At 45.2% G+C, this 26,515-nt stretch overlaps 1 protein-coding gene across 5 annotated transcripts in view; it reads left to right on the forward strand.

The window, feature by feature from the left end:
* The window catches only part of robo1 (roundabout, axon guidance receptor, homolog 1 (Drosophila)), a 210,919-nt gene that overhangs the window by 163,302 nt on the left and 21,102 nt on the right, over window positions 1–26,515 (forward strand). For all 5 annotated transcript variants that reach the window (XM_068584091.1, XM_068584094.1, XM_068584092.1 and 2 more), the window contains 13 exons: window positions 6,090–6,247; window positions 10,942–11,062; window positions 12,327–12,465; window positions 12,646–12,773; window positions 17,877–18,001; window positions 18,184–18,355; window positions 20,024–20,229; window positions 22,071–22,152; window positions 22,327–22,495; window positions 22,591–22,757; window positions 22,867–22,988; window positions 24,639–24,870; window positions 25,708–25,829. In XM_068584091.1, the coding sequence (XP_068440192.1) occupies window positions 6,090–6,247; window positions 10,942–11,062; window positions 12,327–12,465; window positions 12,646–12,773; window positions 17,877–18,001; window positions 18,184–18,355; window positions 20,024–20,229; window positions 22,071–22,152; window positions 22,327–22,495; window positions 22,591–22,757; window positions 22,867–22,988; window positions 24,639–24,870; window positions 25,708–25,829 (1,943 nt within the window). The remainder of the gene's footprint in view (window positions 1–6,089; window positions 6,248–10,941; window positions 11,063–12,326; window positions 12,466–12,645; window positions 12,774–17,876; window positions 18,002–18,183; window positions 18,356–20,023; window positions 20,230–22,070; window positions 22,153–22,326; window positions 22,496–22,590; window positions 22,758–22,866; window positions 22,989–24,638; window positions 24,871–25,707; window positions 25,830–26,515) is intronic.

Below are 26,515 nucleotides of genomic sequence, written 5' to 3' on the forward strand. Positions count from 1 at the left end.
ATCAGCGACGGTGGGCAAGAGAGGGTCATTTTTCACTTTATTTACTATATAGTTTATAGAAGCTAATAGGGGCATCCTGTCTCGGGGGTCCAGCGACATGACGTCACATCTAAATCTGGAGGATGACCTCATGGCATTCAGCGCTCTGCAGGTGCAAACCCTAAAGGCCAGTCAGGTGATAGTCTGTCTGCTCTTGTTGACATATTTACTGGTGTCCACAAGATGTCTTGCGGTGAACCAGGCACTTAGGCTGTCAAGCCTGTTGTACCAATGGGAATCTGCAGATGTGACCTCATATCGAATGTCCCGATTGTCTAGAAAGGTGCCATTGTTTTCTTCATGATTTATCAATACAATATTTGCATGTAAATGCTAAATCTATCAATTCAATTTCTAAAAGATCAACACATTTTGGCTCGGAGAGGTATCTCTATGATAGCTTTATTGAGATTGTCCTTATTTTCAACTTTCCCTTGTGTCAGTTTTGTCTCTGTATTTGTGTATGTGTACATAGCTGTGGAGTTTATATCTATAATCATCCATCCCAGGCAGTATAACGCTGCAGGATAGGATCGAGTGTCTGCAGGGTGGGCAGGAGGGCATGAGCTCAGAGCCTAGGAACGAGAGCCAGATTGAGAAAGAGAGGGGAGCCTGCCGTGTCCAATCTCATCCCCCTGGTGGTGGGGTCAGAGAGGAGGAGGAGGAAGAGGAGAATGAGGAGGAGGAGGAGGAGTTTTCTCCAAAATACAGTAAAAGTCCTGTTATGGCTTCACACCAACCAGCAAAACTACTTATTTGAACCCTGCAAACACGCACACATGCATGCACACACACACATACAGACACACACACACACACACACACACACACACACACACACACACTGTACGCACGCCACTGGCAATTCACCTGCAACAGCCTTTGAAATAGAGTGGCACGGGTTAACGCACCATCTCTCTGAGCCCGTTTTTGATGTAAGCTGCTCAGCGTATGTGAGCTGACAGAGAGGTACGATAAGGGGTCAAATGCTGAGAGGGGAAAGAGACAACCAGACACATAGTGGGAGATACCTGGAGGGGAGAGGCTGAGAGGTGTGTGTGTGTGTGTGTGTGTGTGTGTGTGTGTGTGTGTCCCACAAGACAGAGCTGGAGGTAAGGTGAGGAGCATCAATATGGGAAGGTTTAGCTGCACTGTGAATAAGTCAGAGTTTTGCTTATGGCATAAGCAACACACATGAAGGGGAAGAGGATTAGTGTTGGACAGTAAGCATAAATGTACTGGAGGGGAGCTCAGCCAATGTAAGCCTTACTTTAATACAGATAAACATGTAATTTGGCCAGAATGGAGTAGATTTGAATATGTGAGCATGTCATCTTTACCTAAAACATAGCATTGAAACATACGTTCCCTTTTCTTAAACGTTCATTTATGTTGAGCTGTTATTCAGGAGTTGACTCGTCTCCTGCGTAGAGAAGCCTTGAATGGGAGAGAAAGAGCAATTCCACTGCAACTGAGGCTAACGCATGTAACCATGCACATATGGCGCTGGTTAGCCGTTTGCTATTTCCTCAGTGTTTGTTGCACCGTCCACTCACCCCTGTCGTATATCTGATGATGTTTTGAGGGCCCGGCATTGTAGAAGCTTGTAAAGCAAATAGAGGGAATTTGATCAGTTTGGAAGAAGCAGAACAATCTTTAGAAAACCAGGAAGAGAGACACAAAGGAAGAGAGATAGATTATCTTTCTTTATATGGAGCAGCTTCTTTCTATTCTCTTGCTTCTAATGTTCGTATTGCTCTCTCTGGCTCCTTTCCCCTGCTGTTATCATTCATTCCTTGTCCCTTAAGGGGCTAGCCATGTCCATTCTGTTTCAAGGAAAAATCCAAAGCCAAATGCGAGACCCATGCTGTGCGTCTCTGTGCAGGATTGACTCCGGGTGCCTCCTGATAAATCTTTAATTCCCTGGTGGGTCTGTTTTTGTATCCCTCCAAAGATTTGAGGGGAAGCTTGTTGTACTTGGTTTAATTTCCTCAGAACAAAGCTCATCTGATCTTCCCACCCAGACTTGTGTGTGGCATTAAGTCTTCATTTTCATTAATGTTGGAGGGGCAGCACGGGAATCTCATTTTAATTTGACATTTAAACATCTGTTTTCAATTTCCTGAGGAAAAGAGTGGATGTGTGTGTGTGTGTGTGTGTGTGTGTGTGTGTGTGTGTGAGTGTGTGGGCTGCACAGGGGATAGTTTGTGGGGGTGATGAACCTGGGAGTTTTTCAGAGCTGAGAGCAGCTATCTCAGCTGACCTTTAACGGAGGGTTTGGGTGTAAGAAATGGTGGGAGCTAATTGCGTTAGCTTTAGCATAGCTCCAATTTGCTACTGCGGACCTGGGGAGTGATTTATCAAGCTGTACTGTAGATTGTGGTGAGACTGGACTTGGCAGGGCCCAACAGATGTATGCCGGTGCAAACTGAAACTCTGCTTTGATGTGTATGGTTGTTTTATTATACGGTTGTCAGCTGTTTGTCTTGCAGCGAGGCGTGTCAGCCAGATGAGATAGGATGCGTTTTGCTCTTGGCCGACTGCAAAAGAGGAAATGTAATGCAGAATAGATCCCTTTACGTTGACAAAGCGTATTGATATCCGTCCAGGTCCGGATATTCACTCTGTTTCATCCCATCAGCAGCATATTTGAGCAAATCCAGGACGGACAAAGAGGCGTCTTCATGCTAGGACCTGTGACTCTGGCCCATTTCCACACATTAAGCCACAAACTGAAAATCTCTCCGTACACACACAAACACACATTGAGTTTGGCCCCCCCCCTGTTAATAGTGCAGGAAATATTATCTGCTCGGGGACAGCTGCAGGCTCACGAGAGAGACAGAGCAGGCTCATTATCCCAAACACAGACACAGACCACACCACACACACACACACACACACACACACACACACACACACATGCACATTTTTAGGACAGCACGCAGAGAGACTCTACCCATTTCTTCACCCAATTCTGGGTCCTCGACCAGAAAGGGTTCAGGATGCAGGCGACTCTGGCTTCATGCAGGAAGGAGGAGGGCTGGATGCTTTATTCAAACCAGGGGGGCCAGAGGCAACCGATTCCGCCACAGCTCCGGATCTGACAGGACTTCTGGCGGAAGTGTCGGGGCTTTGTACGCCATCCAGATCTGTGTCCGTCCGACCCTCTGACAGACTGTCTGGCTGCCTCGGTTTCCCTCCGTCCCAGAGGATTTTGTTTTCCAGAACGCAGATGTTCGGGGCTGTCTGCCGCACCGCACTCAGCTGTGTTTATAACAAAGAGGTGTTGGTGTGGAGGAGGAGAGAGGGCAGCGAGGTGAGGGAGCTAGTGCTGTTAAGGAGGGGTGAAGTTCACCGCGCTGTTGGTGTAAACACTGCAGGATGCCAGCTATCCCTCGGGCCCCCAGCGAGTCGATACAGCATCCTTTCTGCCTTCTTTTCATCCATACACATCCCTTTTTATTTTTTCCAGAGGGACAAACGCATCTGCATATTAGCTGAAAGGGTTCTCGTGAGGCCAGCAGGGGAGGCAGATCCCCACTGAGAGGAGACCGCGTGCACTCAATGTCACAGTTAAAGTTACTGAACTCACTCACCCGAGCGCATATTACAAGCTCCGCATTAGCCGCGCTCGACAAATTGAATGAAGGAATGAATAAAAGTGAATTATTTGATGTGCTTCACTTCATTTCTAACGTGTAGGTATTCTCGATTCAGAGGAATTCAGCTCAAATATTGTCAACCGACAATGTCGCATGTGTGTACTTTTCACTTCGGAAAACAAGAAAGAGATGTTTGAACATTTCAAAAAAATGAAAAACACTTTTAAATGATGATCCAGGGCTGACTGGCATCTCCGTTTTTGGACTCACCTTGACTCTCAATCCACCTATTTCAATAACAGGTCAACGTCGCTGATACATATGGACAGTGTTTCTTCAGATGGAGCTGTTGCTCTCAGGGAATCGGATGTTTGGTGTTTACGTTTGCATTCCTGCATGACTGTATCTGCTTTTAACCATACCAAATGAGCTCACACACCGCACAGCTGCACTGCTGAGTTTGACTTGGATCAGAGCGAGTGTGAGAGAAGATTTAGGGGGTCACACACACACACACACACACACACAAGTGTTATTCATCTGTGCATGTGTCTGTAGATCTGTACCTCCTCCTCATAAAGGGTCTATGAGTGGCAAAATACCAGAGGAATCCTTTTAAATTGTTTCTGGTACAAGCTGTTCCTATTTTAAAGAATTGAGGCTCGGTAATGTTACAGCTGTATGTAGGGGTGTGTGTGTTTGTGTGTGTGTGTGTGTGTGAGATTCTGCAGTAATGGACTGAGGAAGCTATTACCACCCCATTCCTACTGTTGAACAGGATTCCCACTGTACCATGCAAGAGGCAGAGGGCAGTATCTGGACTCAACATTGTGCAATTAAGTGCTTCAGGGGTTTTAGTCAGAAAGCTGTTGGCTGTCAGTAGATATGGGGTCCTGGGGTAAACCTGACTTTGATCTGTCACTGCAGTGAGTTCAGAGCGAGCTGAGGAGTGTGAGACAATAGACTGCGAAACCTCGGCTTCATCCCCAAAACACAGACAGAACCCTCTTCACATTACTCTTCCATACGTAAAAAAAAAAAAAAAAGGGATAACAGTTGACACGCTGCGCTGACCTTTGCATCTTTGTGTGTGGCCTGAATTTCAGCTTGAAATGTACAAGTGCTATTTTCATAAGTTTTTATACGTATATGCAGTAAAGCTGGGGAAATGATTACTGGCACACGGTCTGCAGGAGGGAGCCTGTGGCTTTTTCATTACTTTCTCCCCTCTCAATAAACCGTCAGTTTATCTGGAACACCGGAGATATGGGGTCCAGAGATATGTTGTTGTTCTGCTCCTCCAAAAATAGATATGCATTGATCTGCTTTGATGCAACTATACTGGTTAGTAATAATAATAATATATATGTGTATATATATATATATATATATATATATATATATAGAGAGAGAGAGAGAGAGAGAGAGAGAGAGAGAGAGAGAGAGAGAGAGAGAGAGAGAGAGAGAGAGAGAGAGAGAGAGAGAGAGAGAGAGTAAAGTCATTTTGCATTAAGCCCCAAATGAAAATCTGAATTGCTCAGTTCACCTCTTTAAACCTTCACATCTACTCACTATCAAATTTTTTACCAACAAATGAGAACTATGAATTTATGGAATATTTTATGTACAATAATGAAAATCTATGGCTGTGTCATCATTTTTTTCAAAGCACCTCAAACGGAGAAAATCAATGCAAATTAGAATTGTATTATACCAAAGTCCCCAGCAAGGCAGCGATGGTGGATTAGATCTAGATTTTCATCAAAGTCAAGATAGAGCGGGTGTATGAGCGTGGGGATGAATATGAACCATCAGGGAGAGATGAAGAGCTGATGATGGAGAGGTGCTCATCATTGTATACTAAAAAAAGAGTGTGTGCGTGGGTGTGTGCGTGCGTGTGTGCGTGCGTGAGTGCGTGCAGTATTACATGAAGGTCTGTGTGGTTCGATCAACAACGACGAAGGTCATTGCTATGCTATTAGAGATGTCGATGGGCACAAATATGTGTTCATTAAAGCTGTTGTAAAGCTTATTGACGGTAAGGATATGTCAGCAAGTGTGCCATTGAATAGCAACTGCACAAGCCCAGTGTGTACCCGCGCTATACAAACCGCTTTCTTTTGCCAATGTTATACGCTGTAAACACATTTCCTAGTGGTCGCGACTGTTTTCATGACAAATCAATAGTAATGTTCCTAACATTTTGTCATCTGTGCAGAACTAATTATGTGTTACAAAACATCTGGGCTGCTGTTTTACGAGCTGCCTTTGGTTTTCTAAATGTAGAAGCAGCTTAAGGTGTTGCATTTTAGTTGGTGTTTTTTTGTTTCTTAAATGATTGTTTTCTCTCCTTTTTTTTTTTTTACTGTCAATTTGATGCGTTTTTCCCGAAAGGAGGACACACTGACATTTAGTTAATTTGTTCTTCTCTCTGTTTTCTCGCAGTTCTACGTGACGACTTTAGACAAAACCCCGCAGATGTGATCGTGGCAGCAGGAGAGCCGGCGGTGCTGGAGTGCCAGCCTCCACGCGGACACCCCGAACCCACTATATCATGGAAAAAAGAAGGAATAAACATCGACGACCGAGATGAGAGAATCACTGTAAGACTCTTTTTTTTTAATGCAAAGTGCAGTACCGTTGTAATTGCTGACACGCAGGCTATCCAATACCCGAAGACTGCTTTGTAGACAAGGATGATATGTTTAAATGCATGAGATAGTGATCCCGGTTTAATCCTTTCCACCACTTCAGTGTTTTCTGAAAGATTGATTTGTTTGCCTCATTATTCACATATCGCAATTACCAAAACCCCAGCGCTCTCCATTTCAGTGGCTACAACCTCTAATGACCGAGGTAGATGGAATCAGTCTCGCGCCCTCAGTCAGCAGCTGTGCATTGATTAGGGATGACCTGCTGATGAAATCAACCAGGAGAAGCGGCGATCAGGAGGGAGAAAGAAGCTGACCGAAATCAAAGAGGAGAAAGTTGCACCAAGCGGCAGCAGCAGAGTTTGCATAATCCAAACAACTCTTTCCTTTACATTCGATTTACAACAAAACCACCAATTATTCAGCTTTAATTAGAACAGCAGCACAGCCGGCACAGCGGCATCAATCAGCTCTACACGCTTGCTTACCAAAGGTCTTGAATAGTAACTCAAACTGTCTTAGACAAACACAATTCAAACCGGGTCCATAGTTGTTTTCCTTGATTAGATGGAAACTTTATTTCCTTCGACTGCACTGATTGGATGTGTGCTTTAGGGAAGTAGAGTCCAGGCTGACTCGGCACTCGGGGAGCACAAACAGGTAGTGAGGAGATACTTTGCTGTGGCTTTGGAACCCATTTACACGATCTGACTGCCGGGGCTTTGAGGTTCTGGCTGATCATTGTGAAGTAGTTGAGCAGTCGAATGGTTCGGCCCGCAAATGCTGACGACGGCAAACTTCACAGTACAGTCGCGGACAAGCAGATTCTACCCGACTTAATAACGCAAGGTACTAATAAAGACGCTCAACTCTGTATGCCTGTTGCATGATACTGAAATCCGGTTTGGACATTTTCATTACTGGGTAAATTGAAACAGTGATTTATCGCCTGCACATGACTGAACACCGTTTTTGCACAGCGAGGGCCAGTTGAAGTTACATGCACTAAACCCTGATTGCAAAACCCAACTCATAAACAGCGTGAGTATTCTTCCTCTGTGTTTTTTTTCTAGGCTGCACAGGGAGAAGATTTAGAGTCCGCGTCTGGCCGCTGAGCAGCATAATTGAAAGAAACAAGCGCATAATCTAGTTTAAAGGGAATCAAATCATATCTGTCCCTGAGTTAAGTCAATAGTTACTCATAAGCACGGAACCTCAACCTCAGATGCAAAATGAACTCTTGTGGCCTTTCAATTCACCGTTTGTCTTGTTTTTCTACACATTTGGATTCTGCATGCATTGTGTATTTACCGCATTCACACCTGCCTGTTGTGGTACTTTATTTTAGGCAAAATGAAATAGTAGTTTGCCATTAGGCGATGAACAAAACTGAAAAGAGATAATATGTTATACTTTGAAGAGGTGCAAGATCAAATGCCCAATATTAAGCATACGTTTAGGAAAAAAACTCTTTTTCAGTTTTATTCATCACCTAATGGCGAACTACCTCATGTTGTTCACACAGCACAGCAGCCCTGATTCAACTCAGTATTATGCATGGCTCTCGCTCACATGGTCTTCCCCATAATTGCATTTTATCCCTATTGAACGAACACACACACACACACACACACACACACACACACACACACACACACACAGATGCACGTTTCTGTTGTTTATAAATCAGTTCTGCAAAAACACCCATCCTACCCCCTGCGTGGTGGAAGTGATGACTTATTGTCAATGCTGCAAATGTGATTTTCTGCACTGATGGGTGAAATCCTTGAAGTAAACATTCCGAAGACTGTGTCATTTAGCATTTAAAGCAGCAGAGTTGTGTCCGTGTGGCCTGCAGCACTATTGGGCCTTCCGTGGAACTGAAAAACAGGGTCTGGTAGATTTAACAGAGCGGCGTGGACCAGCTGGTGTCGCTCACTGTAAACTTCCTGTCGGCCACAAAACCCTCACTGACCGAGTCTTCCCAAAAGACTGCTTTTAAAGTAGCACTAGACGTCATGTCATGCTATTGTGTAAGTATGCGGAATCAACTGCGGTGACAGATAGGAGTGCGAACGGTCTCCAGTGGATACGTGTTAACAGATGAAGTCGTATTAGAAATAGGACGATCGTGGGGCGATGTTCACGGTATAGCACATGTTGGTGCCAGTGGATATAGGACGTCCGAGAGGGACGCAGAGGGAGGAGTCTTTATAACGTGCCGAACAGCTGAGCTCGTCAATGGGCCCCCTCATCCAGCCTGCATTGTTGTTTGGTTTCAGTTCATTCCTCCCTCCGTGCAACATGCTGCAACGTGCAGTCTCCTTGGTGATCACTGGCGATCTGAGCGAGGTCCTAAAGCATTTTCTCTCTGTACTGCGCTTTACTGGGATGGGGCGGCTTGCAGCATGGAGGGGGAAATGAACTTCAGAGAGAGAGAGAGAGAGGCAGACACATCAGAAGGAACCCTTCGGTTTTCTTTTCATTGTAGGCAGCTGTGTGTAAAAAAAAACAGCGACATGCTGTGTGTCATCTCACATATATATATATATGACTTCATGTGGGGCGGTTTTGAAAGGTTTCCCACTGCGCGATAAAGAGGGAGGCAGTGCTATTGCCCTGTAATGCTGCTGTGCCACGAGCAGCAGCTGGACCCATCCCTCTCAACTTGGGTCAAACAGGTCTTCCAGGAACAATGAGTAAAGGATAAATAAACGAAAACTGCAAAAATGCCAGAATTCAAATTTAGACCATTGTCTGCCGAGAGCAGGAGTCTGTTGGCAACATCATAAACGACCTCAATGCAACATATTGTCCTCCTTTTGTCTAATTGTCGTGGCCAATTGTCAGCCTGTAAAAATAACGGCTGTGTGAATACCAACAGAATGCATGTTGAATAGAGACATTATCAGCATTGCCAAATGACATGAGACAAAAGGCAACAGGGTAGAGCCATCTCCCTGTACTGCAGGGATAATGGTCAGATTGTTGGGGCTTTCAGCCGCGTTGTGTAGAGAGGATATGCATGCAGAGAAAAGTGGGCCGCTGCTGCATTTATTTACTTACTCTCGGAGTCCCCGCTGCTCTGGCACTCCAAGTATGTCTGCAGAGAATGGGAAACCGCCACAGACACACAGAAGTAAGAATATAGATAGAGTAGACGGGGCCTTAAGTGGAACCTCATGTCAAAGCTCTGTGGACCCAACAGTACACCCCCCCCTCTTTCTCTGCTGCATGGTCTGCCCTGACCTTGGGCCTTTGTGAGTGTCACAGTGTTTTAGCTGTTAAGCCTTTCCTCAAACAAACAGTAACATAATGATACTTCAAACCCCTCCAGCACCACGGGGTGCCCTAAATAAGCCAACCTTCCACCATCTCTTCAAGTCCCTCTGTCCTCCTGCCTTACCATGAATATTAAACAGGCCTGAAGGACTGAGGAATGCCTCTGAACCAGAAGAATGTCTCTGGTTGCAAAGTTGTCCTTCAAGAACCTCAGACTTAGCCCGGCAACTTTAAAGAAACTAAAAAAAGTGTGTTCGTCACGTGCAAGTGATGAAAACTTGACTGCACGTGAGGAACAGCGATGGGGATTTACAGAAACCGTATCGTACCGTGGCGCTCAAGTGAACACACATGTGGGAGGGCGGGAGTTTAACATTGTAGTCACGCATTTGCAATATTGTGTGTCGAGCTCTCTGTCAGTGGCACTCTAATGAGGGTATCGATTACATGCTTGCAGGTGGTGGTCCTGCTCTCGCGGGCTGATATGTGCATTTAAAACCTTAAGCTCCCATCAAGGCAAAGAGATCATTGGTGCGCCATGCTATTGTCTGTGTCTGCGCTGACTGGAATGGCTGTGAGCTGAGAGAAGGGCTGAGGGGGCCTGTGCTGGGGCCGGGACTGCCTTTCTGACTGCCTGAGAACAAAGCACCTCCTCTGGCCTGTAATCAAAGCCCTGGGAAATAACAGACATGACATTCACCTGGACAACGCGCACATTCGCCGCTGGGTGTGTGTGCTGTTCCTTGTGTGCTCCAATGCATGTTCACTTGCTCTCACATGTCGTTGTATGCACACACAGGAAAAATGTATCCACGGGACCTATTCTTTAATAAATCCCCACGATAATAGCGCAAACCGTCCTGCGGCTCTGCGAGGCGACTAGAAAATTGCTCTCAGTCTTGCGGTGCCTCAGGTGTTCCCTCAGGGAGCTGTGGTTGTGTTGGATTGGGAAAGCGCACTTTGGCTCAGCTTACCCTGAGGAGGAACAGGCTGATAGTGATTTAGACTGTAAGTGGAAGCTGAGTGGGAACAGCAAAAAACGGCTCGAGAGATAGAGTAGTCCAGTTTATCTTTATCTCTATAAAGCTCAGAGCAAAAGCCCTCTTTAGCACCAAGCCATTATGTGTTTGTGTCGTACATTTCATCATCGTGCTGTAATGGCTTTTTGGAAAGTAAGTGCTCAGAGCCCTTCTTAAATGCAATCAGGAAATGTTTTGTGATGTTTGAGCTATACGCCACTTTCTGTTTTCTGTTTTTCTGTTTTCCTCTGTGTCAGCCAGAGGCCCCAAGTGTCTCTCACACTCTCCCATTGTTGTTTTTCCTCTCCGGGACAAGCCTCACACCTCCTCTTTGTATTCCCTCAGATACGCGGAGCCAAGCTGATGATCACAAATGCCCGGAAGAGCGATGCTGGGAAGTATGTGTGCGTCGGCACAAACATGGTCGGAGAACGTGAGAGTGAAATAGCTGAACTCACAGTGCTTGGTGATTAATCTTATTTTTTTTCTCTCTCTCTCTCTGTGCTGTCTTCTTGAAACTGTCCACAAACAACCCACAAACATGCACACACACATACACATTTGTTTCTGTTTGTCTGCAGCGAGAAACCCAATCCAGATGTAACGCTTTGATTGTCAATCTACCAGGGAACTAAATGGTGTCAGTGACCTTTATCAGATAGCGTGTGAGATGACCTCCAATCTCACACTTAACTATGAATCCCACGCTGGGACCGGCAGCTAGCTTCTCTGCTATGACCAGCTGCGCCCTATCCCATCATGAATGACCTCCGACCCCGATACTCTCATGTGTCCCGAGCAGAGAGCATGTCCAGACTCCTGATTTTATCTGCAGCTTTTATTTAAAAAAGTGTTACCTTCTTCACCTCTTGTCCATAGCGACCTATCATAATCTGTCAGAAGAACAAATCTTGCTCCATGAAGATAAAAAATAATACAGAAATATTACCATCAGGGCTTAAACAAGGCAAAGCTCGAGGTTTTGTGTTTGTCCTTCTGAGTGAGCAGCGTTACCGAGGAACTCTGGTTAACCTTAAACCACCATGGTGATGTTTTGGGACCAAGTCTGATAGTATGTGTGAGTAAAGAGGAGGATTAGCATCTAACCTTATATAATATAGAAAATAAACATTGGTGACCCTGTGCTGAGTTGGTGTCCTTAGAGGGTCAGAGCTGGACTTGAAGGTGATGGGTTAACAAGATGACACACGAGGTTAGACTTTCTGTGTCAGGGCATGTTGAGTGTCAAGTCTTAAAATAATTTAGTGTCTAATTAAAAGCATATACTGTACCACACATGGTATTTGTTTTCTCTTTTAATCTCGTCTTTTGTCTTCTGTGTATTGTGTAGTCCATCCAGTCTAGACTGTATTTTTGACTATTTTTTAACTTGTGTCCTTAAAGATAAATTGGCAATTACCGTGTCCTTATTTTTTTTTTGGCTCTGTATAAAAACTAAATTTTATTACATTATGCCATTAATTCCATTCTAGGACACCTCAAAGGGCCTGAAACTAAAACTTCAAGATGGGCTTTATAAAATGGATTTCATTCATTTTTCAATTTCATTTCCAACTTAACTCTAAAGCTTGACAACAAAGAGCCGGACAGAGATTCATTCAGAATATCAAAGCAACACTTTTAATGACTTTCACTCAATCGAAACATTATTGCACCACCGCCGTTCCGTGCTCTGATTACACATGTGTGTGCTGTTTCCATCTATGCAGAGCGTCCCAGCTTCGTACGTCGCCCAGGCAGCCAGGTGGTGTTAGTGGACCAAAGTGTAGAGTTCAGGTGTGAGGCCCGTGGTGACCCAGTTCCCACCGTGCGCTGGAGGAAAGACGATGGTGACCTGCCCAAAGGGAGGTATGACTCATCAACCGGTCCTCTATCATCACACAAAACCTCCCTGCACCTTCCCGCCTCTCTTTGTTTGATCCACTGCTTGTTTTTCTATATCGTCAGCTGACGCATCGAGTGTGTGAATACAGTGTTTGTGTATGTAACAACATGAGATTAGATACATTGACACCTGTTTTAATCCAGATACGAGATTCGCGAGGACCACACCCTGAAGCTTCGGCGTCTGACCTCAGCTGACGTCGGCTCCTACACCTGCGTGGTAGAGAACATGGTGGGCAAGGCGGAGGCGTCGGCGACGCTCACCGTCCACGGTAAGACAGAATACCGCTACGAGTCTCAGTTTCACACTGTTAAGACTGCCAAACACTTCATCTACAGCCCCTTGGACAGCTATACTGAATCAGTGTCTATTTTGGGTCACTGTGCAGCTTGATTCAAATGCAATTTAGCCCAGCCACATTGCAATAATAGCCCTCAGCTTTAGGACTCCACGGTCATCACTTTCAACTATTCTCTCTCAATTAGCTGATTGATTTCTAATAAATAAGAAACGTAAAAATCCATAAGAGCTGGAGAGTTGCTCACATGGGAGCTCGACAGCAATCGATTTCATCTGCTCTATACAAGTGGCGTTTCTCCGGAGGCCTGTCTTCCGTCATGTTTTTAAGACAAGCAGTACTATATTTGAACCTATGGAATATCTCGGTGTCTCCTGTGGCCCTCTCCATCAAATGTCTTATTAACACAGTTGGAATATAAAGCAGCCGGTCACAGTGTGTGAACATTCAGAAAGAAACCATTCAGAGGAACTGGGGCCTGGGATCACCTCTAAACCCTCCTGAGAATCAGAGGAACACAGGGGCCATTTAACGGGAATGTAGGGAGTCAGGTGAGAGACGAAGGGAAGGAATGAGGAGGCTTCGTGCATTGAAGCTAGCGATTGGATGGAAGGACAGTGAATGTGTTGGCGGCTTGCCACTGATGCATAACGGGTCGGGAATTAGGGCCGGGGGCAATTGTGGTGAAGAGGATAGACGGGGGGGGGAGAGAGAGGTTTCTGTGGTTAGGTCTGTCATATTAGTGTCACTTCCAGCAGTCAATGCTGCAGGGATATAAAGAGAGAAGGCAATGTTATTTCTCTGCCAACCCCCACTAGCAAAGACATATACTTCATCATCACATGGCTACCCTTTGCAATTATTTCTTGATTTACTCCTTACCACAGCAATCTTTACATTGGTCGAGGAGCAAGATTAGCCACACCTGCCGATAGACCCATCAATATATCTACTTCCCTTTTTTCCCTCTTTCCCTCTCCCTGATGAAAGCGTAGGTAATGAAAGGGAACAGCATTGATGTGCTGGTTCAATAAGCGGTTCCCCTGGCTTAGAATCATCTTTGAAATGCTAAAACCTCTCTTGTCCTCAGTGGAAATGAAATGTCTTAACCTCAGGCCGATTCCCTGTTGCCTGCATGTGGAAGTATGGCACTAGCCCTCTTTTCATGCATTCTGCCTTTAAACCCCCCCCATGTTATACGAGTTAGAGAGGAATGGAGAACGAACTTCTGTCATGGATTCAGGGGACAAATGTCTACGCTTTCTTGGAGTGTAAAATACAGTTAAAGGCAGAACAGAATAGGAATCCTCGTTCTCCTCTTATGGTTAGATCGGACTAATGCCTGAACCTCCAAGCCTTCGAAGTTCCTAGAACCATTTCCATCCACCCTTCAGATCCCTGAGCTTCATCCAGACCAGGACACGAGGAGGCCAGCGAGGCTGTGGGTACCGAGTAGTCCAGCTAATTAAAGGCAAGCGGGCCACAGTCCCACGCCCGGAAATGACCAGCTTCTAATTACAGATGTGGGCACCGGAAAGGAAAGAAAGGCCGTCTAATTGTAGGCCTTAACAGGCCCGAGTAGCGAAACGATGCAGAGGTAGTAAGATGACGCCGAAGTAGAGAAGACAACAGTAATGTGGGGGGCTGGAGTTTCATCTGTGGGTTTAATGGGCAATGCTGTCGCACTACATCCAGTCAAAGTATGGCAAGATTTCTGAACCACTGCCCAAGAATAATAGCTTAATAATATAATGTCAATGGTAGCGAAGGCCGAAGTGGAAATAAGGTAAATATTCTTTAAACTCAAATTCTCCTTCGCTAAATCTGCTGTGATGTTTAAAATGGGCGATGAAACAAATATAATTGAAATTAGATTTTTTTTTTTTTCTTCTTTACAACACTGGTTAAAAATAGTAATTCCCTGCAGTGTCATTACGCAATTTGCTTATTATTGCAAGATGTGAAAATTAAAATCTCGCAAGGCATGCCATTTTTTGAATATATGTTAAAAGGCAAGTCCTGAATAAAAGCTGGACAATTAATGAGAGGGATCCAGCGCCGTGTGGACACGGGGGGGGATTTTCAGTCCTTCATGGTCACACTGTCAGTGAACACTGTCAACATTATGGAAGTGTTGCCTTGGGCTATTTCTCTTTGAATGTGTTCTGCTCTCATTACGACTTAATCAGTGAGTTATTGTCTTACACATGTTTGTCAGTTCACGACACCTCCTTTGGATTTATTAATATGTTGAGGAAAAAATGTAATTGATTGATGAAAGAAACTCATAATTGGCCAAGTCACCAGCCGCATTTTATAGTTCCGTCGTAAAAATCATTAATCTCAGCCACGTGACCAGCGGTGAGATGGCCTGTTCGGCTGGTCTGCTGAAGTCTGCGTCTGAGAGAGTGGGTGTTTTTAAAGATTAAAGAATCACTCAAAGGCATTTGGATCTGGGTCTGGTGTGTTTAGATAATGTTTATGAAGTGATGTGTTAATTAAACTTCCACCAAAAGAAAGGCACATGCATTAACTCGGACCGTATTGGAGAGAATTAAGAAAAATCATGGTGTTGTCTTTTCTCAGCTGGTTAAGTTTGCCGTGAGCAGTGATTTATGTGTAGAAAGGTCTTGAATGGAACGGTAGTCCCCAGAGCAGCGTTGCTAATAACCCATGGAAAGGGTCTGGAAGTAGACTTGGAACTGGTGCCAAAGAGAGAACTTTCCTTTCAACCCACCGTGTGCTGTTACAGTGACGATAAATACCAAAACACAGTTAGGCGCCACATATAGAACTGATGCTTTTTATTACTCTGTAATGTAGACACTCTGCATCTCTGCATTTGATTTATCTTAACCCTCACATATACCCTCAGTGTGTATTACTCACTGTCTCGCAAAATTGTGAGAAAGCACATTTCAGTTGAAGCACGGTATAGAAAATCTCAGAGAAGGACAGATAATTTAAAGCACCTCCCAATGGGAGCCTCGATTAATCATGCTAAATCGTCTGCATGCAGTCCTGCTCTTGTGTTGATGTCAGGCCCACTGAACAGCAGCACTGCTGAAATCCCCATTAATATCTTTGCTGTGGTCTTTGGTACATCGCCTGCCTCCTATTGGGCTGGAGGCCTCTGATCGGCTTCTCGATGGAGATTCCCTTCTGCGGCGTAAGCTAGCGGAAAGTCTACAACAAGGTATCCTGGTCAGATTTAAAGCTCACCTCTCCCTCCAGGTCCACAACGGTGATCACAGCGGCACGGGAGAGGTATAGGCTTACATAATTAGAGGCTTAGACGCTCATGAATGGACGTGTGTAGGTGTTGGAGGGGGCTTGTGTGTTTGTGGGTGTGTACGTTCTCACGATTGTGTGTTTCTGGAGCCTCTCGCACATGGATAGCGGTGAGCGTCTTCTTCGGGGAACACTTGATGCAAGTCTTATCTGCATTTAAAAGGCCAGCAGGGGGAGGAGGGAGGGTTCGGCCATTACTCTGACTGACAGCGTTTATGTTTCCGTGGGAGCCGTTGAAGCAGACAGATTAGATAAGGTGACTGATTGGTTGGAGGAGATTTATGGCCGAAGAGTGACAGTTAACATTCACCTTGTGGTTTTATGAACCAGGCTTACATTTGCAAGGCTATGTTAGAGGGACCAAGATCCAGCTGCTCCTCCAAGGTGCTCCTAACCTCATTAAGGGCAGAGGGACGTTCCCTTTCACACAACACCTGGAAAGAGAGGGAAATAGGGAGAGAAAAAAAGAAAACAGGATGTCTGCTCAGCATAAAACGTCTGTCTTGTGTGTGTTTTTTGTCATCTTATTGTACCTAATCCAGAATTTTTCCTGTCTTTGAATATGTCCCAAGACTAAGGAGGAATGTCGGATCGGATGTTTTGTGTGTGTGTGTCTGTGTGTGTGTCTGTGTGTGTGTACACATTCTTAATGCATTCCTGATCACCCATGCTAATTATTTTGTGGTCCCAAGGGTTTGAGTCGAGGGTGATATATGACTTGTCTTTTACTCGTAGAATTATTTATAACGACTATTTGTATCCATGTACATCACATTGTTGTTTTCCTTATCAGTCCTCTTTGTGTCATGCTGTTTATTATTTATTTATTCATCTTTGGGTTTTTTGTTGTTTTTGTTTCCTTTTTAGTCATGTCTGGTAAGTTGAAATGTCACCCGTCACCTATTCACCGCCCTGACCGAGACAGGAAGCTGTCACAACCCCCCTCATCCTCCTCCCATCACTTCTCCACCTTCCAATCAGCAATCATGTTTCTGTTGTCATGGGCAACAGTGACAAAAGGACATTAATGGGTAACAAATGTGCTCAACTTGGGCCTCCAAGGTAAAGCCGTATCATTACATTCTATTATTTCCCACTTTTATGCATTACCCCATCTTATTCAAATTATCCAAATTGTTTCTGTATTTCAAAGGACAGTGTTCAGACTGCCTGACTTCATTTAAAACATCACCTTTTGTATTAAACAAATTTAAATGTGAGGACCTTTCCAGAGTCAAGGTGTAAACTGGCCTGCCTCTGCGGGTCCTCACATAGATGGCCTAGTAGACCAGAAAGGCCTCGTGTCACTCGCAGAGCTGCATGGATGACCTTGGGGTTTGACGCCACACTTAGTCTTAGATGGAATTTGTCATTAAGATGCATGGTTACTGCAATCCTGGTTGATGCCTGCACTATTGGAGGGTGTCAGCATGGACAGATGGCTCAAATGTGTTCTCCATTTCCATGTAAATTTTGAACGGTCTATGCCCTTGCCCATGCAAATGAGGGGGCATAGGAGAAACTGTAGTTTTGCCTATTCATTACATCTATAATTTGAATTTGATCAGTGTGCTGGTTAATCTGCAACGAAACAAACGGAGTTTTGAATGGATGACTGAACTCATCAGTCCATATTTTCAATACAGGCACTATACAGTAGCTGCAGTCAAATGTATTTTAAATAAGCAAGATTACTTGTAACTGTAACATTGTGGTAACTAAAATAATACGCTATGCTGTTGTTTATGCGTTCAATGGCTAACCATTCTCGTGGCTGTCCTCCAGTTCCCCCGGCATTTGTGGTGAGACCGAGGAACCAGGTGGTTGGGGTTGGCAGAACTGTCACTTTCCAGTGCGAAGCCACCGGAAACCCTCAGCCAGCCATCTTCTGGCAGCGGGAAGGCAGTCAGGTAAATAAGAAAGCTCTTTATTCGTTTGTAAAACGTGCTAGCATACTCATTTAAAGCTCTGAGTATAACTAATTGATGGTTGATATCGTAAGACAGATGCTTGCATGCATTCTGCCATTTTGGAGTGAAATCGTCGTCAATATAAGTCTGACTGTTTGTGATCTGTGTTTGATCTCCTACAGAACCTGCTCTTCTCCTACCAACCTCCTCAAGCCTCCAGCCGGCTTTCTGTATCTCAGTCTGGGGACCTGACCATCACGGATGCTGAGCGCTCAGATATGGGGTACTACAGCTGCCAGGCCATCAACACTGCTGGCAGTGTCCTCACCAAGGCTCTGCTGGAGATCACCGATGGTAAGCAACCGTCTTTTAAACTGTTTCAGCGCACAGCAAAGTCTCAGAGGAAATTGGAGGAATACTGAAGAAATATTGGCATTCCAAATAATCTTTGGCTCATGCGAATGATGCTGTTCATCTGAAAACGCTGTGGTTGTACCGAAGAGCATGTTAATATCCAAATTGAGGTTGGTGAGGTTCGGTCTGGCCTGTTCAATCTGTTCCTGTCAGAGGTAGAGACTCTCTGGTGCCTGTGCACCCAGACTGTGTCTCAGTACTTGGCTTTGCTGGTTTCACCCTGGCTAATGTCTTCTTCGGTATTCCAGAGCTGGCTTGCCGCTGTCTACCGTTGGAAGACTGTGGCTATGTGGTGAGGTTTGGATTTGGGTCCTCTAATTACTCTGTTAGCCAATCCCCGTCAGCCCGGTAGACTAACCTTGGCTTCACTTCCACCATTCCCGCAGAGATCTGGGCAGCTATTATTTTCTCTACGACACACCTAGATTCATCCCTTCATTTACCAAATGTCCGTCTTCATTTCAGGCCTACAATGCTACGCTCCATCTCGCTCTCCTCTTTGCTCTCTCATTCTGTCATGCTCTCTGGATAATAATAACAGTTATTAAAGTGAGCAGGCCACTCCGAGGCTACCACTTCTCCGCAGGCAGATCTGGTAATTACAGGTCACGCTGACAATGTTTTAGTAATTGCGCCATTCCCAGCACAAAAGCAAAGACAAAGCGACCAATAGATTACACCACAGCATGGCTCTGAGGATCCCTGCACACATACAGACATACATCGTGTGTTGCTGTTACCCTGTGTTAGGAATTAATTTGATTGTTCCTCAGTGAATATACCTTGCTACTAAATCAGTGGGGCCGACAGCAATGACCATCAATAGTGCTATGAATGATAATAATAATCCGAGGGAGGCAGACAACCTATAGCAGGAATTTGATGAAATAGCGCATTAGAGACAAAATAAAAAAAAAGGAAAAAATATTGGGTGCATGTAATTAAAGTGTCTCTCAACAGCTCTTCCCTGTGCCTTCTCATCTCCTCTTTTCTCAGCACATTGCAGCCTTTCTATGTCTGTCAAACACCAGCTTTCTCGCTACGTCTTTGTTGTTTTTGTGTACCGGTTGAACACTCAGGGTTCACAGGCTGCGAGGCAGGGAGGAGGAGTTTAAACGCCCTCATGCTAATAACATTGTCTCTTCTGGGTGGATGTTTTTTTTTTTTTTCCAGCATTTTCTCCCCTGCGTTGTGTTTTACGGCTGGGGGATGGGCCAGGGGATTGTTGGCCGCGAGCGTTCGCGAGGGTATTGCCAGGCGTCTGTTAGAGCTGTAGCAAGAAGAACGAAGTATCTGAGGCTGTTTAATTGTAATTACTCTGCTTTTATTTGGCTAAGTTTAACTCCTGCTGCCGAATGATTAGAAAATTGTTTCCAGTTCTTAAAATTGAATTTCGTTCCTCTCCCACAACCCTTTCAGTTTTCACATGCTTACATCGCTACACGCAGTTTGGCAGATCCTCTGCCTTTTGTGTGCTTTCTCACACGAGCTGTATTTGTCTGAATCCACTGTTTGTTCTGCCTCTGCTACACAAACACCTTCCCAGAAACACCCCCCTCTCGCCCCACCACTACACATAATTGCCCATTCTCCTTCTTCCTTCCACAGTTATCTCAGACCGCCCGCCCCCAGTTATCCGCCAGGGCCCAACCAATCAAACAGTAGCTGTGGACGGCACAGTGGTCCTCAACTGTGTGGCGACCGGAAACCCCACCCCCACCATCCTGTGGAGGAAGGATGGGGTCTTGGTGTCCACACATGACTCCAGGGTCAAACAGCTGGACACGAGTGCGTTGCAGATACGCTATGCTAAGGTAAGACACCTGCTCGCGTGTACAAACACGTTCAGATCCCTTTTTAACATCAACCAAGGTACATGTACAACACAGGTCCCAGGCATGCTTGTGGCATTTGAAGCTCTTTGATGATGGCCTTTTTATTTCTTCAGAATAACAAAGGATTATCTTTATTTGGCTTCTTTTAATGTCGATCCGTTAAAATAAACTTCAAAGTTGTCCACAGCACGTCCACAATGTGCTCGACAAACCGCCGCTGGTTGGTAAATACAGCATGTGTTCCCTGCCAGCAGACAGCCCTCCGTGGGCTGTCAGTCTGTTGTCGCAGGTTTGAAATGGAGTGTGTGAAGTTCTTGTCAGTCGGCTACAGCACAGTGGGTTGCGTGTGTAAGTTTGCGTGTGAGCACATACGCGTGAGGCGACGGCATGCTGCGCGATGCCGAACACACTCTCGGGGAGAGACGTGTAGGGGGTGCTGACGCGTCTTCCAGATGGACGCGTCACAGGTCAGAGGTCGCGTCAGTTTGCGGCGTTCTGATGAATGCTGGCATGTCTTGTGGTGACAAAATTGCAGTATGATTGGGCCGCCATTGTGAGGCAGGCAGGAGGGGATGCGTCTGAATCCCTCTCTTGCTGTAGCCTGGTAAGCTCCGCAGGCACTTTGCATTAATGAACTTGTCATTTCTTCCTGACAACATTTAAATGAAGATGTTTTTGATGCGAGAGGTAATTCATTTTATTCATTTGATGGCGTTTGTCAGTATAGAGTTTTAATACATGTCTTTGCCTGCTAGACAAAATAATACGCACCTCGAGGGTCATTGGCAGGACATGCTCACACTCAGTGTTTTTCTCTCTTTGTTTTGTGTACACACCAGCACGGTAGCCCTTAGCGTAGTACGCATCACAATCAAACCAAAACAGAATTAATTTTCTTACCCACAGACCTTGACAGCAGTTGACAGAGCAGATATTTTTTTTAAACGCAGCGTTGTGCAAATACACCATATATTGCGTTTTGCTCATTAGCCGGCTAGCTAGCAGACCCTTTCAAAAACATGTCAACCAATTTTAATTAGCAGACCATGAGCCAAGAAACAAACAATTTGGTGTTTCTTTGTATCCAAAATCCAGGTGTCGATCCAATAATTTTGTGAGAGAAAGGCCAGCTCTTTTTCCTCCACAATCTGGCACATGTACCACATTATTGTCTATCTAATGCAGATTACATTCTCCATTACTAAAAATAATGAACTTCAGCCTGAGAGAGAGAGAAGTATAAGCTCTCTAAGTGCTTTTTGGTGTTGTGTAATCTCTGTACTACAATGTGACTACACTACAAATGACCACACTCTAGTTCCTGATGCATCCTGCACTCTAAATCGTCAATGAGTCCCACATTTCCCAACTTCCATTTGATATCCAACTAAAAATGTATGAATAATAAAGGTCCTATATCTTTCATACAGCTTGTCACCATAGCTATTGTACAGAGCAGTGGCTTCCATGTTGGGTACTCGGGGGGGATGGTAGACAGAGAAAAAGGTCTCCAATTAGTCAATGATCCTGTGAAAATCTTTTCCATTTGACTAGGAATGGTCTGCCACTTGGCCTTTCCAGCTGCTTCCCCTTCGTTTCTGCTTTGAAAGAGATGATATTGAGATTATCAGGCAATGACAGCTGCCTGCTACAGGCTCCACCAGAATGTCAATAAGCAAAAAAGTGATGGTGTGGGAGAGAGGAGTGGGCGGGGGGGAGATAGCAAGAGGCAGAAACAGGGAAGAGACGACCACCTGTTCACAAAACTGTGGTTTAAATCATTTCCATTTAACCAAGTATCCTCCTCTGTTTTCCTCCAGCTTGTTGACACTGGTACCTACACCTGCATCGCCTCCACGCCCAGTGGAGAGGCCTCATGGAAAGCTTTCTTAGAGGTGCACGGTAAGACTGACAGTGAGGTTGAGTGTCCATCAGTTTTCTAACGACAAGGGTTGCTGGATATGTTGAAATAGTCTTATCTTCCTTTGTGAAAAAAGAAGGTCTGTGTTTTTACTGGGAAATAGCAATAAATTACATTCTGACCTGTTTCTTTAACCTTTACTGTTCCACATTAAGAGTTTGGAGTCCCAATCCAGCCAAACAGGCCTACTGACCCAAACCTGATCCCCAGTGCCCCTTCCAAACCTGAGGTCACTGACGTTACCCGAACGTCCATCTCCCTTTCCTGGAGACCTAACCTCAATGCTGGAGCCACGCCCACCTCCTATGTAATAGAGGCCTTCAGGTAAAACCACTCAGCTCAACGCTCAGCAAACACAATAACTGCGTGGCGTTAACGCAATCTTTTAAAGCTTGATTATCTCTGTTGTGTGTCCACAGTCATGCATCAGGCAGCAGCTGGCAGACCCTGGCAGAGCATGTGAAAACTGAGTCATTTGTACTGAAGGGCTTGAAGCCCAGTGCAGTCTACCTCTTCCTAGTACGGGCAGCCAATGCCTACGGGCTGAGTGATCCCAGTCCTATCACTGAAGCTGTGAAAACACAAGGTGGGGAACTGCTTACTGATTTTGATATACGCATAAAAAACAATGGTATGACGTTTCTGTTGTTGAGGACAGGATGATTCATATTTGATGTCCGTGCCGCTGCATACAGATATCCCTCCCACCAGTCAGGGTGTCGACCATCGACAGATCCAAATGGAGTTGGGAGAAGTGCTCATCCACCTGCACAACCCCACCATTCTCTCCTCCTCATCTGTCAGAGTGCAGTGGACAGTGAGTATAATTCTCTAAATGAATGCACTATTGCCACTTATTTTCCTTCACACAGCTGCAGCCAGCTACAGATGGGCACATGGCTCACCGCTATAGCCGGTCGCTAAAGCTCCGAGGTTAGTTTAGTGATATGCCCCATGGTCAATTTGTCAGGCCACTCAGTCGAGCTAATGTTCTAACGCCCTAGCACCCTTCAGAGGAAGGACACTACAAAGCAGCTTGAAACACTGTCCAAGTGTTCTTAAGGTCCATCTGGCATGTGCCTGAACTGGTCTGCTGGCCAGAGACCAAAACTCTCGGCTTCGCCCACAGTGGACCACTCAACTGCCCAAAAGCCAGACGGAGTCCATCCTTCTGCCGGCCATGTACTACCACATAGCAGTGTGTGGCGTGCCAGCCTGTGCGATTGCAAGATTGAAAACACTTGAAGGCTGTTAAAATAAAACAAGTGAGAGGGAAGAGGCGGCCAACTCATGCTCTTAAGTGGAAATGGATTACAGATGTTACAACGGATCGGTGGAAGAGGAAGGAGTAGAAGTAGAAGCTTTTGGTGGATTTTCTTCACTGGTACAAGGTGAACGTAAAGTACTGATGTCCACCTTTGATTGGTCTGGTTCATGCTATGAGAAAATATAATATATATATATATATATATTTTTATAGTAGATATTGTTCTGTGGAAGAGCAGTCCCTGTTGTGCCTTTTGACATAAGGCCACCCCTACATTCCCAGGTATTAAGTGCCACAGTGAGTGATGAATGGGACTGAGGAAACGTGAAAAGGATACTGACATGTCAAGACTGATTTAAAACATTACTGCCCAGTTACCCTGTCTCCTTGGAATGTTCCAACAAAAAAAAAAAAACATGACATGGGGGAGACATTGCAGTTACGTGCCACAGTTTCCTTGTTTTGTGGGGTTAAATCTTTCCCAACGTGGAGTTTCTTGGTTTTACATTTTCCTTTGTGTGGTGGGAAATGGTTGCACAGTTTTCGGGCTAATGAAGACCACGTGAGCCGGCAGCATGTTTTACGGGGGAGGGATAAAAAAGGGATAAAATCTTTAGCTTGTACTGCTTGCCTTCCATGGGGAGTCGTACGGATGTAAGCGTACGAGGTAGCCGTTACTCTTTTCTCTAACCATGCTGGATCACAAAGCAGCACTTTATTTAGCTGCCGCAGATGCTGTTAAGCTTGTTGTACTCTCAACTTCTGCAAAGACCTATACCCCCCACAGGCCCCTCCCCTACCCTCTTCCTTGACTTCAGCATCCAGTCACTACTGGGAGAGCAGGACAGGATGAGACAGGCTGTTCTGGGAGCCTGGGCCCTATTTAACCAGCTCCAGACTTTGAGGAACCTCTGGCCAATGACCTCATACTGCGGTTCACACAAATCGCTGCTGCTCCAAATGGCGCATAGAGAGACAGTCAAAGAGAGAGATGTAGATGTGGATGGATAAACAGAGGGTTGATGTGATGAGTTAGCGTCCCAGTCAACCCAATGCCTGCCGTATCAGTTGCATAAATCCATAGCTTTCCGGTGATGCTATATTCTATCCCATTACTTTATCAGTTTCCACTGGACTGCGAAGCAGCTAATCAAGTCAAGCTGACACCGTCTTTGTCTGTGTTCCTGTGCCATTCACAAGGTGGAGCAACAGTCACAGTACATCCAGGGATACAAGGTGATGTACAGGCCTTCGCCGGAGGGGCTGCAGAGGAGCGAATGGGCTGTGTTCGAGGTGCGGACCCCCGGAGAGGACAGCGCCGTCGTGCCGCAGCTTCGGAAAGGAGTCACATATGACTTCAAAATCCGCCCCTTCTTCAATGAATTCCAGGGAACAGACAGTGATATCAAAATTGGCAAGACGCTGGAAGAAGGTGGGGGGGATGTGAATGTGTGCGAGTTTGCGTTAGTGCTTGCATGTGTGCATGCATGTTTTCATGTTTACACAATTTTATGTGCACAGCTTGCACGTGTGAGAGCATACAGCAGCTGTTCACAGCAGGCAAAGGGCAGGATTATGTTATGTTCAAATGTGGTGTATTCAAGCATGCCATGGTGGACGTTTAGCTCTTTAAAAGGCCCTATGGAAACCCGAATGCAACACTTCAGTGCAAGTGTGATACTAACGTCTCGTAGGGTGTGGTTGTGGCAGTCTCATGAGGTTTGGTAGAAACCCAACTGCAAATTTATATCTGTCGCGACCAGTTAGGAGAAATGCGACCGCTCGCTAGTGAGTGTCTGCATGTTGCATGTTGTTGGAGTGTTTTGATCTTTTTTTTTCTTCTCCTTTGTTCCCAATTTTGTTGATAATTGTTTTCGGAGCTCTAAACGCTAATGTTTGTTCTCCCATAAGCATGAAAAAAAAAAAAAAAACGCCTGCTTTTTGAGCACTCACTCTCGCTGTGATTACGTCTTTCATGTCGCATTTATAATTATTTCAGTTTAATTACCGTTGGACCGCAGGTTGCCATTTACACACCCCGCCATCAGAAAGCCCTGTCTGTTTTGAGTAAACAGCTATTTGCTTTAATTTTCCCCCAAAAGGCGCTTGTATTGTCATTTTGATTATCCGTCCTTTGTTCTTACCAGAGCATCAGTCCCACATAGAGATTCAGCTAAATGTGATAAGTAGAGACAGGCATAGACTGCATTCATGTCTGATGTATGAAGGTGTGTTTTTAAAAAAAAAATCTTTTGTCAATCCCCCTCAGCCCCGAGTGCCCCTCCTCGCGAGGTTACAGTGGCGGAAAGCGGGGACAATGGGACCGCCATCGTGGTCTCCTGGCAACCCCCTCCGGAAGAGGAGCAGAACGGAGTGGTCCAGGAGTACAAGGTAACACAAAAACAAAACAGCCAGCAGCTACCCCAGGTCCTAACGAGTGGGACTTGTTTTGTAGAGACGCACAAAGAAAATAGAAACGGGGATGCCGACAGAGCAGATAACAGAGAAAGAGACAATGCGCAGACATGGAAAGGTAATGAATTCCTGGTTGAGGCGCACCTTTGTACTCCCCAGTGCTCTCCCACAGTGTGATGATAGAGGCTCAGTGACAGGAGAGGAAAGGAGTCATAAACAGAGGAGCTGGTGGAAACTGTGGTGAAACAGTGCCATCTGGTGGCGACAGCAGACCCACACATGTTGCGGCCTCCTAAAGGTGAATAGTAAATATCTGTGGTAATTATTGATAGTTTATTTGTCTCTCTCATGGCAGTGAGGCTGTAGCTGCTGCTTGAAGATCATTGTGTTTAGTGGAGGGTAACGTTTCAGCCTCCCATGACATGTTCCATACATATGATTAGTTTACATACATTTGTTTTAATGTATTTCCGCTGATATAAATGCAAAGTAGGTAATGCACTAGTTTAGGTGTACCAACTACATAAAAGTGAACTTTTCTGTTATGATATGATTTTGAGGACACATCCATATAAAGGTAATAGTGTATGCAGTGAAGGGTAACAAGCTGTAATAATGACCAAGGAGAGACAGACTTCTATTATAATTCCAGTCATTTCTTT

Source organism: Clinocottus analis, unplaced genomic scaffold (assembly GCF_023055335.1).
Source record: "Clinocottus analis isolate CAN_PGR_092001 unplaced genomic scaffold, fCliAna1.0.p SCAF_2, whole genome shotgun sequence".
NCBI lineage: Eukaryota > Metazoa > Chordata > Actinopteri > Perciformes > Cottidae > Clinocottus > Clinocottus analis.